General features: G+C 39.1%; 1 protein-coding gene across 1 annotated transcript in view; it reads right to left on the reverse strand.

Annotated features, from left to right (window-relative positions):
- Positions 1-1,384: 1,384 nt before the first annotated feature.
- Positions 1,385-18,535, reverse strand: part of MORC3 (MORC family CW-type zinc finger 3) — a 36,319-nt gene continuing 19,168 nt past the window's right edge. Inside the window, exons 7-17 of the mRNA XM_069785147.1 lie at positions 17,483-17,614; positions 17,088-17,207; positions 16,568-16,665; positions 12,077-12,181; positions 11,844-11,966; positions 11,636-11,710; positions 10,742-10,784; positions 9,223-9,410; positions 7,797-8,634; positions 7,161-7,324; positions 1,385-3,929 (exon numbers count right to left, since the gene is read on the reverse strand). Of these exons, the coding sequence (XP_069641248.1) occupies positions 3,776-3,929; positions 7,161-7,324; positions 7,797-8,634; positions 9,223-9,410; positions 10,742-10,784; positions 11,636-11,710; positions 11,844-11,966; positions 12,077-12,181; positions 16,568-16,665; positions 17,088-17,207; positions 17,483-17,614 (2,040 nt within the window). The 3' untranslated portion in view covers positions 1,385-3,775. The remainder of the gene's footprint in view (positions 3,930-7,160; positions 7,325-7,796; positions 8,635-9,222; positions 9,411-10,741; positions 10,785-11,635; positions 11,711-11,843; positions 11,967-12,076; positions 12,182-16,567; positions 16,666-17,087; positions 17,208-17,482; positions 17,615-18,535) is intronic.

Consider the following 18,535-nt stretch of genomic DNA (forward strand, 5'->3'; position numbering starts at 1 on the left):
GAAGAGTTATTGTCTACAGATTAGACTGACTTTTTAAAAAGAAAGAGGACTTCTACAGGGCAATGAGGATTTCCATTGCAAGGAGGACTGGGCTTACAAAGCCAGGACAGTGCAAGTCCTCGCGCTTGATTTCAAATTTCACTCGCGTAGCAGAAAGCATGGAAGTACACTCATACGTTAAAACCAGGAACTTCCTTGAAATTCAGTTAACACATACCCTGGATTCTAACTGCACTGCTTTTTCCATACCCAGAACATTTCCATACCAGGTGCAACCCTTTCCACAACAAGGCCTTGTGATGCCTTGAAATAAAGGCTGGAGTTCAAGGACTCCATCGTATTTTTGTAGCGCTTAATTTATGCTTGCTTGAGCGACTTTGAAACTTTCGGTATGTAAGAAAACCTTGAGCTTTGTTAACAGTATGCACAAAGAGATAAGAAGCCTTGAGTTTTGCTGAGCTTTGTGATTAAAACCTGCCAGGACCAGCTAACTGGGAAGAAGAGATGAACCACCTGAGATGACCCGCACTGCGCGTGCCTTAGAGAGAGTTCAATTAGCGGACACCAAGAACATGGCCACCAGAGGGTTTCAAAGACCCCCAAAAGACCACCGACCCATTTAATAGCACATGCCCAAAAGGGCGGACAGTATGTAAATAATTTCTGGGAAATAACATGAATATGTACAACCATTCTGGGAAATGTAATCAATACGTATATATTAGAACAATAGAAGCATTGCTTTTTGTAGGTAACGGTATGCACGCTAGGAGGAACTATCCCCCGTGCATCCAGCACTGCAATAAAGAATACCTGCTTTCTAAAAAAACTCCAAAATTGAGTCTTAGAGAGTTTCTTTGACCGGCTGGCTTTTTCGGTAACACTTGCACACTGCCGCCTCTTTATTAGTCATCTGTATTAGACGATCAAGTACTTACTGGTCAGGGAAGAACGGTCTGCCTCAGCCACAAAAATACCTGGAAGAACTTGAGCCTCTCCTGCTGGGGAACTGATCAGCTATCCTACAGGTAACATTTCAGAAGGAGAGCTGCTCCGATCTGATCCAAGAGCTTACTGACACCCAAGGAGGTAGGTGGTCTCACCTCCCTACTACCCTTGCATTCCCGTCACTTCCGCCTTAGTACCCCAAAGACAACAGCTCTCTAACAAGGCCCGGAAAAAGTTTTGTCCCAAATCCTCTTACAGTAACAGTCTTGTCATTGGGTAAGAGAATTCCCCGTACAAAACCGACCGTCTGAAGAAGCACAGCCAGTCAGCTGGTCTGGGGCTCTGAGGGCATGCTTGGTGTGCCCAAGTCTTCTGCTCAAAACCAGACTGAGCCGGCTTTCTTGTAAGACCAAACACTTAAAATAAGGCAGAAACATTAGGCATTCTGCATAGTATTTATTTATAAACAAAAACATTGCATTTGATCACATACAAGTTTTGATCCAGCAAACTCAGATTTATATATTGTTTTTAATTTTTTTATTTTTTTACAAAAAATACATTTTAACAAGTAAATAAAAACCATTTCCATTAGTCCATTGTTCTCCAAAGTGTAAATGTACAGGGTAAATTTGCCATTTTTAATATAGACATATGCTATATTTTGCCAGTTGTCTATAAGAAATTCAGCTACAGAGTCTGATGAAACATAATAAATAATGATTAAGAAATGGAAAACTACACACCAATAAATGGAAAATATAAACTTTTTAAAAGTCATACAAACAGTTATATTACAGCCACCTCTTCAAAAATCAAACATTCAATTTATCCATTATAAAGTACAACAGTATTGCATTACCCTTATTGGCATATTAGAATAGATAGCATCTTAAAATTGAAATACTGCCCATCAAAAACTGACTGAACTACAACTAAGAGGAACATAATCTAATTAAATCAGGACAGTAGCAGTGCAAAAGCCAAAAATATTGGCTTTATAAAAAAAGATACTTCCAAGGAATGAACATACTGAACGCTATTTCATGATTATATTTTTTTTTTTTAATTTTTTAAAAGCAAGAACCATTCTTCTTGATCACTGTTTGGATGACAAATACCACCTCAGAGTAAAAGGTGGATTTGCTGTCTTTGATGCCTCTCTTCTCATTCCTGATGACTTCAAAAGAAAAACATATAATTGGCTGAGGATACTGTCACCACTGTAACAGTGCCTTCTCTCAGTACCATTTCTTCCAGGAAGTTTTTACATGAGCATTAGAGCATAGAACTAGTGGCTTAAGAGTCACTATAAAACATTTACGGAAATAAAAAATGGGGTGGGGAAGAGGGACTCCCCTATCTTGCCTATAATAAAAGACGTCTAAACTTGAAGATAGCATAAACGAGTTAGATTTGAACATTTTCAGCTTTAGCTCACTCTGTAGTAGTTAATACCACAGATAAGGAAACATGCCTCCTTTTCAAAGTACTTCCATTCAACTAGTTAAGGATTTAGTAGTCTGACTCATCTGTACTCAGCATGGTTCATTCTGATAGGAAGGTAAGTTTCCGAGAACCGAATCTCGGGACCCTTGCATCTCAGCCTGAAAGACTCCAAGGCAGACTATATGTTAAATACTGCAATGATTTGATTTTTGAGATTATATATATAAGCATTTGTATACATCACAGAACCTCTATGTCAACCCTGTTCAGCACTGGGCTTCCCTGAAAAAAGGCCTTCAGGTCTCAAAAGGTGATGTTTGACGCAGAGCAGAGGTTGCCCAGGAATCCTACCTAGCTTTGGATATGCCACCCCAGCTTGTTCTCTCCAATGGTCCAGCAGGATGCTTCCCATTCCACCAGCTGCCTTTGACTTCGAAAAAAGTAGGCAAGAGCTCTGTGTGAAATCTGACCATTGAAGCCATGTACTGATAACATACCTGGACTTGTGCACCAGCACTGCTGTGTTCAAATGGGAGCTATAGGGTAGAACTGAAGATCCCTCTGACTGTGCGCAAATACAGACAAGTTCTTGGATGTAGGGAACAGCAAGCAAGTAGCAAGGGCAGGACAAAAACAGGCATGTGGTTTTCATCACTGAAAAGGCTGAAATATCCTAGCCATATCCCATGGAGTTGTTTATGCTGCAAAACTATGTACAGATAACATTCTTTAGTGACATCAAAAAATCCAAAAGGGAGTCAAAGATCACCAGTTTTCAGGATAAAACCCCTTAAAAGAATTTTTCTTTTTTTGGTAGTAAAACACAAATATTACCCATATGGCCAAAATTTTCGTCTACTAGTTACATTCTATCCCATTAATGCAACACACAACATTGCCAACAGCAATGAAACAATACTGTAGTATACAACAACACTACTAAGGTTTGTTCTGAGAAGGAAATCAAGGAAGGTTCTTTTTTGCATTTTTAATATATTCTACTACTTAGATTTTAGAAGAGGAAATAATTGCAAGTATTAATGCTTATATAACATCAAAAGTCAACGAAAAAGCTTTTGTAGAAAAGTATTAAGATTCCTAATAATAAAAATATTTGCAAATTTAATTACAAATACATTTTAAAAGCAAAATCCTTAATTAAGTACATCAGGGTTGGTCAATATTGACAGTTTTCCTTTAAGAGGAAGTGAAGGTAACACCCACTGCATCTGTGGGAACATCTAAACGTGTAGAGTATATACACTTATTGATTAAACTATGTCAAATATATAAAGTGAAGAAGCAGTATATACAATTTTGAACCTACATAAAGGTTATAATGGAAGATCAGGTAAGAGTCTGCTAAAATCTCAAGATATTAAGTACTACTGATTTCATGCATTTGTTCTACAACTTGCCCTAAAATTTCATCTACTACATCAATATCATAATTTACTTGCTGCAAGTCTAGATCAGGCATGATTGTAGCCAGAAGTTGTCCAACATTCACTCGAAGGGAGCGTAGTTTCAGGCTGTGAAGAAATAATTAGATATGATTAGATGTAGATGAAGTTTTAAGTTCAATTACACAGTACTTTATTTAACAAAGCTGGACTAATACTGTATACTGGAAAGGCTCTGTACATGACTTCCATAAACCAACAAAAAACCTGATGCAGTTAAAGCTGCATCAAGGTAATTTCAAAATCTACCAGTTTTTCAAAGCTGAGCCTCTCAAGTTTTAATTTTGAAGGTGTATATTCCCTTAGTTTCAAACAAATACTAAGCGGTAAACTGAATTCTGCCTTTTCCAAAACAGATCAGAAATATTTCTGAATGCTTTTATTTAAGTTAGCAAATAAGCACAGGCACAATCCTTTATCCCACACCACCTTTTTATTTCTCAAAACAATATTAAACCACAGTATTTTTATACATTTAGAAGCACAAACTACTACCACCTATGGGAACAAAAGAAGAAAAAAAGAAGAGGAGAAGGCAAGAAAGAGTAGTTTGTCCAAAGGCTTTAAAATATAAAGAGGAAATAAAGTAAGAGTTATGGTACAGGGAAAATGCTATGCCACCTCTTTTTGCTTTCTTTCCTGGATCCCCTTGCTCTGCCCTCTTCCTGATCAAATTGCTTCCAAATCACCCATCCCTTCTCTTGAGCATTTCCTTCTACCATCAGTTCCTTTATCATCTCCAGTAGCCAGTCTTCACAGTGCCATCATATCCCAACAGGACTTGTGGTAAAAGTTACTTACAAGTCCTGCATATATTTGCTAATTCTTTTAGGAAGCACAAGTCAGATGCTATAAGAAGAAAATTAAATGCTGGCAGATAAAGGGGAGATTTAACCACAGAAAAAATGAGACTGAAAGGGGTCTCTGGAAATCACCCAGTCCATTCTCGCTGCCTCCCCCCTTCAAAGCAGGGCTAACTCAGATCAGGATGCTTAGGACCTTCTTGTGTTTTGAAAATCTCCAAAGATGGAGATTCCACAATCTCCCTGGGTCCCTTTTTCAGGGTTTGACTACCCTAGCTATGAACACTTTTTTTCCTCTAATATTTAAACAGAATTTTCCTTGTTGCAGCTTGTGTCTATTGCCTCTCATCCTATCACTGTGCTCATAAGAAGAGCCTGGCTTCATCTTTTCTACACCCTCTCATTAGGCAGCAGAAGTCAGCAATAGGATTTCAAGGTATTCCACCCTTTGTAAGGCTATATCCCTCAGATTTCCCTTATGTATCAGATGGTCCAGGCCCCTACCTATCTTGGTGGCCCTTCAGTAGACTTGCTCCACTATACCAATGTCATTCATAAACCAGAGAGCCCAAAACATGGACACAATACTCCATGTTTGGTCTCACAATCCCAACAGTAGGCAAGAATCACTTCTCTCAAACTGCTGGCTGAACTCTTGCCAATATAGCCCAGCAGGTGGGTTCTACCACCACAAGAGTGCACTGCTGACTTGCATTCAACTTTTAGTCCACCAGCATCACAGGCTGCCTTCTTCTAAGCTGCCTTCCTATGACTAGTCTCCAGCTTGTTCAACTGCGTGGGGTATTTCCAACACAGGTGCAGAATTTTGCAGTTGCCTTTATTGAATTTCCAGGAGGTTTCTTTCAGCCCATTTTTCCAATTTGTCAAGGTCCCTCAACAGCAGCCCTACTCTCCAGATTATCAATGGTTCCCTCCAATTTGATGTCATCATGAATTTACTGAGTTAATTTTGCTCCATCATCTAGGTCATTACTGAAGGCATTAACTGTTACTGGCCTCGATATTGATCCATGAGCTCAGCAGGCTGGCCAATTTTATGACTCCCCTCCTAGTCTACCTATTCAAACCTTACCTCACAAACTTTGCTATCATGGTATTATGGCAGTCCACATTGAAAGCTTTGCTAAAATGAAGGTCCACACAGCTGTTCATCTCACTGTAAAAGGCAATGAGGCTGCAAAGGCACAATTTGCCCTCAGTAAATCCATGCTGGTTGTTCCTAACCACCTTGACTATCATGGGGCTGCAGGTGGCTTCCAGGTAGATTTGCTCCATGGTCTTCCCAGGGACTGAGGCTACACTGACCCGCCTGTAGTTCTGCCTGTCCTCAATACGGGCACGATGACCGCCTTTTTCTAGGCATCAGGAACGTCTACTGCCACTACCTTTTAAGATACTGTTGCAAGGCCAACTCTCCATCAATTGGCCAGCTCCCTCTGATGCATCTCAACTGGTCCCATGGACTTGTGTATGTCAAATTTGCTTAAATGGTCCCTTAATTCAGTCATCTTTTATTATAGGTAATGCTTCACTCCCCAAGATCACCACTTGGCTCAGGGACCTGGGTGGCCAGAGGGCAGACCTTACCAGTAAAAACCAAGGTAAAGAAGATACTGGGTACCTAAGCAATTTGTGCCTCATGCACCTCATATCCAGCTACTAAGTACCTGCCCCACTGAGCAGCAGGCCCACATTTTTCTTAGTTCTCCAGCTGCTGCTACTGTGCTTACAGAAGCCCTTCAGGTTGCCCTTCACAGGCCTGGCCAGTTTTAACTCCAGCCGAGCTCTGGCTTTCAAATCCATCCTAGATGCCCAGGCAGTGTGCCTATATTCCTGATGGACTGCTCATCCCTGCTTCCATCTGGTATGTGTACTTCTTTTCTGTCTTTGCTATTTCTATTAACGGAGAGCTGCAAGCTCCCTATTTATAACTTTAAACCCTCGTTTAGTTCAAAGATACACTCTGGACACAACCTAGTTCCATAGGATTGGTCTGCAGCAAGAAGGTCTTACAGGAAAGGTAAGTTTCAAAACGAGACCCAAACTCTTTTCAGTAGAGTATTATTGATCCAAGAAAGAAAAGTAGAATATAAAAGTGAAGTTCATCTACACAGCATAAGCTAATGATTGCCTTCTTTCCTGCCTCCTTTCTCTCTCCTTGTGCTACAAGTCGTGTCTAGAAATTATATAACATTTTTGATATTTTAAGAAGTGTCAGTATGGCATTCTATTGTGCAATGGCCAACCCTGCTCACACAAATACCCAAATCATAGAAAAAACCAAACAAACCAAAAAAACCCACTTGATAAAAAAAATGTTACTGAGTTAGGAGTCAAAAGAGGCAGTAGAAAAGAATTCCAAGCATCACATTTTATTATATGATAATCAGACATGACCTTCATCAAGATGATTCAGATACAATCAGCCAGTCAAAATCTTGCTTGAAATATAGTCTAGAAAGAACAAAATTGATACCTTTCTCCATCAGAAAAATTTACAGAGTCTTCTACATTACTTGTGGTAGAATCATTTGCACGTGCTACTGCTTGTGGAATCGAAGCTTTTAACTGTGCGATTTCTGCTTTGAGTTCTTCACATTGACAGGAAATCTGATTTTTTTCCACTTCTAGTAGTTCAATCTGGCAAGTAAATACAAATAATTTTATATATGAAATAAAATTGTGGTGGATTAAAATAAAGACAACTTATACAAATTTAAATCATTTAACTTTGTTGACTGCTTTTAATTAACTTTTCAGTGAGATTTTAAGATATGATAACCTAGCCAAACTGGTTTAAAGTAGCCAGCTGTCAGTTGAACCACTGTATGTGTGCTCCCTCTAAACCTGCTCAGTCTCCCTCGTCTTGCAGTCAGAGCCACTCAGAGCCTTGCAGTCTCTCTGAAGTTTTCTTATTTCTGTTCATGGAAGCAAAAAACCAGAAGCTCCTAGGCTAATTTAGTATTTCTTCCCCCTTTTAGGTGGCTTGATTAGTGGACTGAACTATACAACACATTGTATACTAGAACCGCTATGAAACACCCATTAAAAAAACCCCCACAAATGTAATTGTTAATTTGAAGGATAGATATCACTGTTTTAACAAACATACCTCGCTTTTATATCTGTCTCTCTCAATGCTGCACTTGTCCAGTTGCCTGAAAACATCATCCAGCTGCACAGCAATTTCCTCTACCTCACTCTTATTTTCACCATCAGCACACTTGCTGCATTCAGTTTTTAAGTTCTGCAGGGTACTGCACTGTTCCTTGAGTTTTGCTATTTCTTCTAAGGCCTGTTCATAGAGAATTGTCACTTCTGCCAACTTTCTTTCATGAACCTTTTCTTCTTCAGATGAAGAAATTGTCTCAGTTGATTGATGGCACATTTCTTTTTTTACATACTTATTATTCATTTCTAAAATCCTCTGTTCCAGTGTTTCTACTTGTTTGGTTAATACTTCACATTTGTTTTGGTACATTTCTTTTTCTTTGTTTAATAATTGCAGCCGATTTTTCAGTTCATTTCCAAAATCTACAGATGTCTCAGAAACATCATTAACATTGTGCTGTTTAGTTTCCATCTCTGCCCTGGGAACTTGAATATCGGTGTCATCTTCCACTTCTTCCTTTTTAACAACTATGTTTGGGAGCTCTGTCTGTGTTGATGAGGTCAACTGTTCACTTTTTGATTCTGAAGTAGCTGCACTGCAAGGTTCCCTGACGTCATAGTTTTCTATCTGCTTCTCCTCTTGATCCAGATTAATACATTCAGTTTTTACTACAGGAACATCAGAATCTGCTGAAGGCTTTGGAGTACTGCTCTCCTCTAAAATAATGACATCTTCATCATCATCATCATCATCATCATGGTTGTTGAATGTTTTGTCATTTAATCGAGGTGTCTTTAAAGACACAGGTGTCATGCAACTAGATGTCTTCCGTTTAAGACTGAGAAGCAAAATATGAAACTGTTTATTGTATTGCTCAAAAAGTGCAAAGTCATTTGTTTCAAACTATGTTTAGTGTTTCTATAAGCATTGTTAAAAACTACCACTCAGTAACTAGAAAGGGATGTCTCCCTGCATAGTATTTTAACGTGTGTAGCCAGAGTAAATACCTTTCCTGTAAAAACAAGTGGCTGACATTCACACACTAAATTACCTTCACACATCATTTTAAAACAGACTCAGGCTCAGTATCTGCGGGAACAGCCCCCTGCACCTGTTCCTTAACGAACAGAGGTTAAGGAAAACATACTGCAGTGTGGTTAACACAATACAGTCTTTTCCTAAACAGACAAACCACTAAGCGATTTTCCTTGCCAGTGCGCAGTATTTTTTGCTGCATTCACTTTTGTACCTCACAAGGTTTCTAGGTACCTTTAATCAACCTGCTGCTTCCTATAGTCCCGAAAGTGACATATGCATTTTGGCAGCTATCACCTGAAGATGGGACTACACCCAACACCATCATTTTCATTAAAAAGTTATTAATTTTAGAAATAAAAAGGAGTCTACTTTGTACAGGTTCACTAACCTGTTATCAGAATCAGAATGAGGTGAAGATACTGATCTATTTAAAAGAAGCAGAGGTCTTTTGACAGAAGCATTTGATGTTTCTGGTAAAAGTGATCTTGGAACAGCTTCCTTTCCACTCATGGCTGAGAATGTTTTGAAGTCTTTACTTGAAGACACAGGCGTTTTTAAAAACATTTCATTATTGATCTGTACGGTAATATTCATTAAGAATGAAAAGAAACAGACATTAGTAGATTCTTCAGAATAGGTTTAAGCAGTTCTCCTAAATATCTGCCAACACCTAAAACTCTGACTGACGTTTCTTATGTATGGTACAAGGATCTCCTTGAACCTGGGCTCAGTATTTTGCATTAAGAAAGACTAAGTTAGCAAAACTTGCACATTGCAAACCCCTGTTTTCTTAACTTAATGATTGCACAACCCCTCCCCCTCCACCCCAACTCTACTGATGTGTGTGAATTATTTCCTTCATGTTGGTTTAAGACATGAAACATACTAGAAAGCAGCAACTTCTATATCATAACTACAGACTTCTGGGAGATTTCTCAGAGGACTCTGAATGCTGTATGCCAGCTGCACACTCCTCTCCATGCACAGATTTATTGCTGTCAGAAAGCAACTTTCTGATCTTACAAGTCTTTCTCTAGAAACAGCTATTTTGAAGTACCCTGTAGAATCTCAGGCAAGAGCTTCTCCCAAGCTGCATCTCTGTCTGAAGTCTGACCATCATACACAAAGTATGGGACAGCCATCTCTATTAAAGCTGCTCATAATTAATTCAGTTTGTCTAAAATGTACAATACTTTACTTTCAGAAAGTACTTTTGTACTTGGATAAAAGTAACGGCAGAAAAATTAATACAATGAAGTATATAGGTTAAAACAGCACATGCAAAATCTCCTCTCCAGAAACAGAGTGATCTTAGGTTAGCACTTTACTTTGAAAGCAACTTAACCTAAATCACATTTAGGAAATTTGATTCCAAGTTACAATCTAGACATTCTCATCACTCAATCATGTTGATTTGCATTTAATTTAATTTGAATTTGAGTGCCACCTTGTGAAAGCACAGCTACTACAAGTCTGTCCATGCCCACCCCCTGCCACACTTTTAAGGGCATCTTTAACTTTCATATCCTCATCACATCTCTCTACAATGAATCCACTTTCAATAATTAGCTGTCATGCCATAAAAACAGGTATGAGTGACTGACATCTTTTCTAGTAGTATTTTGTGAGAGGGCTTTGTCCCTCTCAAACTCTTTAAGTACTACATAGAAAGCAATGGTGTATTTTCCATCGTCGGACAGCAAAGATGGGGGATTTTTGGTTTACTAATAGTGAGCATAACCTGCACAACCGTCAAAACAAAACAGGATGTTGAACCAGTCACTTGGCCACTAGCGAAAGCAAACTCTTAACTCAAAGCCTGGCCTATTTGATCAAACTGCATAGTATTGTTGCCAGCAAGAATAACTATGCAACCAAAGTCAGTTCCTATCAACTTCAGGAGTTACCTGGTGGCTGTACTCTAGTCGCTTCTTCAGTTTTTCCCTGTCTCTTCACAGCAGCAAGGAAAAAAAATTAAGAGCTTAGATTCAAAATGTTAATTCATTATTAAACCAAACCAACCTCAAAAACTAAAAGCAAACACAATACTCCTTATCTCAGCTAGATACAATAAAGTTCTAACAAACATATTCTGGTTTATTGAATGAAAATTTTCTGCATGAACTTAGAAGCTAGTATAGCTTAAAGTTAGCTTCACTTCAAACAAGTTCTCTCTCAGATTAAGATTTAAAATTGAAAAAAAACCCCAAACTCCCACTTCTAGAATGCTAGCCAGCATTAGCTAAAATTATCCAAGTCAGTTTTCTTCCATACACCTTAGCTAAGAATCCTCTCTCTTATTCTTAAATAAATGTATTGAGGTATTCAGCAGCTTCAATGTGGACCTTGAAAACAATAGTTACCTAGACAAGGTCTCCTAACAGCCCTAGTAGCTTGCTGCTCTAACATCCCAAACTGTCCTCATATTGCTTAGTACTAGGAAACAATGCCCCTCTGAGAGCTGTACTTGAACACCAATTGCTACACTGCTCTCCTTAGTAGTTATTAAATGAGAGAGGCCCCTTTTGTTACCACTTTCCTAATTTTGATTTAGGAGAGCAAACAGGCATTAAGTCAAAGAGAGAAATTCGAATGTAATGTCAACATGCTAGTAACAGAGCAAAGAATAGTGCTATTCACCTCTTGACTGCTACAATTGAGTCTTGATTTCAGGGCACTATTTTCTGACTGGATATATTCCCAGAAGAGTTGCAATTATACCACAGGCAAGAGAAAAGGGCATTTAGTTTTCACATTCCTTTTCTAGTGTTGAGACACTTGTAAGAAAGTCTAGTACTCACTTTTTCTTGTAAGTTTTCTCATATGTAGGATGTATTAAGTCATCATCTTCTGGTTCTTCTGGCACATTACAATTCCTGAGTCGAGGAGAAAAAAAACCAAACAAACCAAAACCCCCATGACAAAAAGAGCTTAACATCCATGCTTACAACAGGTGATAAAATAAGAACTAAAAGCAGTATTTAGATATTCATCAAAATCTAATTTTACCGGAATTGTGGGTCAGGGTTCAGTGAGCAGTACCACTTTTCTGGCAAGTGCTCTATTCCATCTGGCAGCTTCCGCCATTTCAGACATGCATCACACTGTACCCATGTCTGATCAGGCTGTTTTCTGTGATGGGAAAAACATCAGAACGTTCACATGAAAAGTTCATTTTCATGACTGAGTGTAAAACAGTAATAACAGTATGTAAAATTCTTTTATTTCGAAGTGATACTCACTGTATCTCCTCAACTGGCAAAGCTAATGGATATTCTTCATTTTTCTTTGTTTTCATTTCATTCCAGTAATCATTAAGCTTTTCTCCTAATGCTGCTATTGTAAGTCTAAAAAGAAAAGTTTTTAAAAGACCATCTTAAATAATCAAATACTAGCACAGAAAGAACCTTTTTAAACTACAGTGAAAGAACAAACGTATGAACCACTCTAATATTTCTATTGCACAACAGTTAAGCTTTTTGCTTTTAGAAAAGCCTAGAAACTAGGAATTGTGTGAAGTCATGTTTGTCAGCAAAGAAATTACTGGAAAGATGAGCTGGAGCACAGACAAAGACTGAAATCAAGAGTGCTCAATTCAGAAGCACTGTGAATGTACAGTGCAAACCCTGAAGCTACCTCACCAATTCAACCTCAATCATAGAAGAAAAAAGTACAAACCCACCTCTGTCAATCCAGTGTGTCTATTTGTATATGTGTATGTGTATTTGTAGATGTATTTGTGTATGTCAATCCTAGCTGTGTATTTGGCTGATATTTCTGTACATCCATTAACTGCAGGTTCATGACTACCCTATGCTGATGTACAACAATACTACATTGAGACTGCAAGCACATGATCACTTTAATGTAGTATAAAGTCTACATGCTTCTAAAAGGAGCAGGCCAGTCTTACCCTAGGTTAATTTTTAGCTGGATTAGTTTCCTGATCGGGGCTCATAGTGCAGCTCAGTGACTACCAGAGCTGGCACACACAGGAGGGAGTGGTGCGGAAGAACAAGCAGCCCCACAGGTGAGGTAGAGATAAGACTGCCTCTTGTCAGCATGCTGAATTTACGTCAGAGTAAAGTGGCTGCATAACCAAAGCCTGAAAGTTAGACCCTCCCTGCTTCTCTTATTCCAACACCTACACCACCCTGTCCCTAGAACTAACACAAATGTTTGTGCAGTGAACTAATCTGACCTAGAGAGTTTTGATCTAGATCACCTCTGAACCCAAGTCATGAATTTCTGTGCCAAAAAAAGGAAGCATCACAAGGGCAGCAATGAACAGCAATGCATGGATGGGATCACATCTCTCTTCAGAAGAGGGAAGAAGGGCAGGTCACCTTACACTGGTCATGAAATTACAGCATCAGTTTTACGTTTCTGTTTTGGGCTTTAAAGTTACATTTTGAAAACCTGTAGTACTCTTTGCAGAAAAACCTTGCTAAAAGATCTTTCAAGTGTAGTATCTCTATGCCCACATTACAAGTGTTTTTAAAAAGAAACAAGTAAAAAGCATTTGATGCTCACTGTGCCAGCCTGTGGGAACATAGTGCAAACCTTGGTCAAGACCAATGACTATCCTACAGTGTTGCTAATTCCTCACCCTCTGTCAAGGGAACTGTTAGTGCCACCACACCGGTAATGGTTCAGGGAACATCTGCATTGAAAAAACTAACACAAGAGCTATTTTCCAGTTTGACCAATTCCCTGATCTGCTTTACCATGCGTTCTTCTTAACAGCTCTGCTAGCACAATGGTAATAGAAACACGGGAACTGCTTAAAGCTGGCAATACCACTGCAAAGAGCAGCACAAACTGTTGGTACCTTTTAAAGATACAGACAGATTGAACTGTAGTGGCTGTAGCAGCTATCAGGCTTGCTGCTCCTCCTCCAGAGGGCTGCTGTTTCAACAGCACGAATGACCAGATTTATCTTCCTATAGCTCCTCAGCTGCTGCAATTAACAGCTCTGTTTATTACAGCATTCTGGTGTGGTTTCTGGGTTATCTTTATATGCAGAGCTGCATATAAATCAGCAATTCAGGAAAGGTGTTGTGGACAGCTCAGCTTGCCAGTGGAAGCTGAACCACAACTCACTGAAGGTCAAAACACGCAACTTGAAGAAGGTAATGACTTCTCCTGCCAAAGTTTACCCCACCTGTGTTTGCAAGTCAATACCTTAAATTTCTAAGTCCACATTGAAAGCAAGTGTTAGGGCACACAGAAGTGCCTGCTCCTTTAAGGGCATATGGTCAAAGAAGCCATAAACAAGAACATACAGAGACAAACCTGACTGTCAAGGGAGGTAGTGACAAGAACAAACCTGGTTGGTCACACTAACTGGTAAGGATATATGGAGTGTGAGAATGTTTATTTCTTCTGTTGGGAGGATAAGGAAAGGGAAGAGGACAAACACAGAGAGTCATAAAACCCAATCAATTAGCGTTAACAAAGACAAGAACCAGAAACAAACCTGGTCAGTCACACTAACTGACGGGCTATCAAGAAACTGCAGGCAAACTGCGATTTTGCAACTGATAAGGATGCAAACCTGAGGGTCCAGGATGTTTGGAGGGGGTCAGTGGAACTATGCCAACTGATGAAGCAATGTGCATGGGGAAGGGGGAGCAGGGAGGAAAAAAGGGAGGGGTAAATAGAAAAGGGTATAAAAGGAGCTGGTTGCATGTAAAACAGGTTTGGTCAGTACAGTTGTCTGGCTGAGCCTTGTGCCTGATCACCGCAGTCTGTCCTATCTTCTTGTATCTTCTTATTTAACATTTTCTTAACTCTCTACATAATCTCATTCTCTAGCCCAAGTGTATGTGTATGGCAAGGACTAAGTGCCAGCTACTGGTGAGAGCTCTGTGTGTTTGAGTGGATTTGGTGCCAACTCCTGGAATCAAAACCGGGTGTGTGGCGTCAGCTGCAAGCACAAGTGGGGGTCTCAGCTGCCATCCACTGAGGCAGGAATGGTGTGTCCTCCCAAAATAAGTTCCTGGGGTGGACCAGCATGAGTGAGGGACTCAGTGCTGGCAGGTGGAGCAGGACTGTGGGTCACAGCCCATGTGCCTGGTGCTGGCTGCTGGTGGGGGGACGAGTGACTGCATCTTCTCCAGTCCCAGCGAGCTGGTGTGCATGTGTATTTGTTAGCAAACTCCAAACTTGACTCAGCAGTGAATAGGAGACCACAAGTCCAGGCAGGGCTATCAGGCAGGGAAGGGCTCATGCTGGCATACCCAGGGAGACTTGCAAATATGGAGTGTCTGTGTGAGTGTGTGAGTGCGCACGTTTGCTAGCCAACATCAAACTGTACTAGCCAGCGCATAGGGGACCTGTGAAGCAGGTAACAGAGCCTGGGATCCAGGCAGGGGTACAAGGAGGACAGAGGGGTCATGCTGGTACTCAGGGGATCCACAAATGTACACGTGCTTGTGAACCTAGAGTGTCATGTGTGTGCCTTCACTGTGAGCTTCTATCTCTACAAGCCAAAGAGGAGGAAGGGGACTTGGCTGTTTGTGTTTTAAGAGAGTCCTATATGTAAGTGCACCTTGTCTGCAGCAGTCTGTGTAACCAGCCATTTCAGTGTCCTCTGTGTGTGTGTCTCTGGGACATGTGCTCAGCTTTGCTACTGGTTGAACCTGAAAACAGGAAAGTGGCAGTCGAATCCCTCAGCCTGGGCAGAAACCCTGGGTCCCCAGGCTGGGCTCCAGTGGCTGTGCAGGAGGGAGTCCTGGGACAGAGGTGCTGGAGGAGATGGCTGCTCCTAATACCCCTTAACATGAAGCAGCACAGAAAACAGAAAATAGCCTTGTCATCATGAAAGGGAAGAAAGTAATACAGAGTGGAACAATTCTCAAGGTTTGTATTCAGATAATTTTCCCTGGGCAGTTTTTACACCTTAGCCTGAAAACTGCTTAGGGAACTCATCCCCTCTAGCCTTTCCTCCCCCACATGCCTCCTTCCACAATGCCAGCACAACTGATTCACAGCAAAGCAGTGTGAACAGACTAGGAAATTCACCTGGCTTAAAAACAATTATAATTTCTGAAAATTTTAAGTCAGACTAGGTTCCCAATCTGGTTCACAGTTTAACTATAGGAAATATCACACTAGATACTGACTGATGGAATGGATAAAGATATGTGAAAAAGTGGCAACCCTGAGTTAGAAACAAAAACTGAAACAGTGTCCTAAATCACTGCTGCCTTCAGGATGTCAGGTATTTTAAATGCTCTATCAGGTAGCAGAGGATTTGAGGGCATTCAAGTCCACTCTTAGGAAAGAAATTGAAAAGAAGGGCTCAAAAATATCCAACAAAGCTTTTCCAAAAAAAGACCAAACAAACTTTGTTATGAAAAAAAGTTAATAGTGTGGGATTCGTGTATCACAATTTTAGTCATGTGCCATACAAATATCCACGTGTCAGTGAGTTATTCTGTGCTCATTCTACAATCAGTGAGGGGAAGAATTGCAACCAACCACTTTTAGAGCACTTGCTTTAAAATGATGTGTATCATATGCTAGACTTCACTGACTGCACAATGAATGCAGTATGACCACTGTATATGTAAACAACCCACCTCTACTGTTCAGAACAGTCATGCAGTTTAATGATGGAACATAAGCCTTTATTCTTACTACTTAGAAAAGAAGAAGCCTTTATCGTCAAGTATGTCACAGTGAACAACACTATTCAATAGACAGTGTACATAAAAATATACATTTACCTGTATTCATTTGTGTAGTCAAAATCTTGTTTATTATGAGTTGGTTTTAGGAAGTTGCATTCAATAATCCCAACTACACCAACACCCATGTTGTTTGCCTGTAAGAAATTAAGATCTATCAAGAAAAACAATATATATTCTATGCTAATACTGCAAGAGTTTGTCAGATGTAATTATAAGCTATATATACACTAGGTAAAAACTCCTCCTCTCCAAAAAGAAACTCTTGACACAAACCCCCTAAATAAAAAAAAAAAAATCCTCTGTTCCACCCCTCTTTTTGTCCTGAAAGATATGCCCAGGCCCATATTTTGTGTATCAAGCTTACTTTCAAAAACAAACATTAAAACAACTGCATACAATTTAATACAATTTTTAACTGCTGTACAAACTAAAAAAGGTGGTTTTATAAAGGATACATTAGAATCCTTGTTTTCATCTGTATTCTTTTTTAAAGTCAGCGTTTGAGTGAAAATGATTTCTAAAGATTTTTAAATATTTTTGAGCTTTAATTTCTTACCTTTAACTGACAGCCAACTCTCTCATAAGCTTTGATGAGTCTGTTTTTATGGTACATCATTATTCCATAATGATCTTTGTTTCTGCAGTTAAATCCAAATGTAATTCTTACTGTTTTAGCCTTTTACCAGATATTAAGGAAAAATCTTGTTAATCTCATGTAACACAAAAAATATAGTTACTCTGAGTGTTCCTTCTAAATTGAGTCCTGGAACTTTCTTTTTTTATATTGAGATAATTTCTTCAGTATGTATTTACAAAAAGAAAAAGAAAAAAAAAAGAAAAACAAATCACATTAGTTTAACTGCAACTTACCCAGCAGAATGCAGACAGCTTACATAAAAAGTCACATCATTAAATTCAGCATGCAATGATGTAAATATTAGCAAAGGATACATTCAGAAATTTTGGCCTATATATATCACGTTCAATGAAGGCAAGGCTTTTTGAAACCAGCTGTGTTTTAACTTTCTGTCCTCGCAGAATGATCTGCATTGTTGGCTTCAGATACAAAATACTGCAATAAGCCTACAAAACATAGAGGAACTGCTGTTACTAAAAAACCCCCCAAACATCAAGATATGAATATTTTTACAATACACATTATCTTTAGGAAGAGAAACTCAAGTTTTAATTAAATTTTATGAAATGTGGTTTTTTCCAACTTGAATCTGGAAAAATAGGTAATGCAAGTGTGCATAATAAGCATACGTATATCACAACTTAAATAAATAGCAATTGAAGGACAACTTTTATGAATACAAGTTAATTGGGTGTCTGAAGATGCATTTTTACCACTAAAAGAGCTCTCAAACACACAAGCCTCTCCTTTTTTTATCCCCTACTGACAGCTTAATAATGATATTACAACCTTTAAAATAACAAAAAAGTGTGTTAACTTTGTTCCAAACAACTGCATATTATCATAGCTTGATAATAGCTATGCAATCTTCTTATAAACCTGTAGATCTATGAATTTTAATTTGCATTTCATTTATCATTATATTTACAACTTTTAGTAATTGAAGTGGATATAGGACTTCAGTGAGTCTTAGAATAATTGAAGGTTTTAGTTCAACTGGAATAATACTTTCTAATATTATCCACAAGAGGTGCCCAGAACACCCACTAATTCCAGATATGCTTTCTTACAAAAAGAAGCCTTCAAAGCTTATGAATCAATAGCGGAGACAATGGTTGTATCAATTAGCCTACAGAAAAGCCTTGTCCCTGTCTCCCTGCATGTATTCAAACAACAGAGCTGCTTCCCAATTCCTTTCCCTCTTTTTGAAACCTAGAAATGACACTGTTTTAAAAGATCCACATGGGGATAGCATCAGTGCTATATGCACGTATACCTGCACTATGATGGACTGTTTACTGTGCTGACAACCACACACCTCCCTACTTAATTTCTGAAGCTACTGATTGCATTTCTTTCTTAATCCT

The sequence above is a fragment of the Haliaeetus albicilla genome, chromosome 6, assembly GCF_947461875.1.
Source record: "Haliaeetus albicilla chromosome 6, bHalAlb1.1, whole genome shotgun sequence".
Lineage (NCBI taxonomy): Eukaryota > Metazoa > Chordata > Aves > Accipitriformes > Accipitridae > Haliaeetus > Haliaeetus albicilla.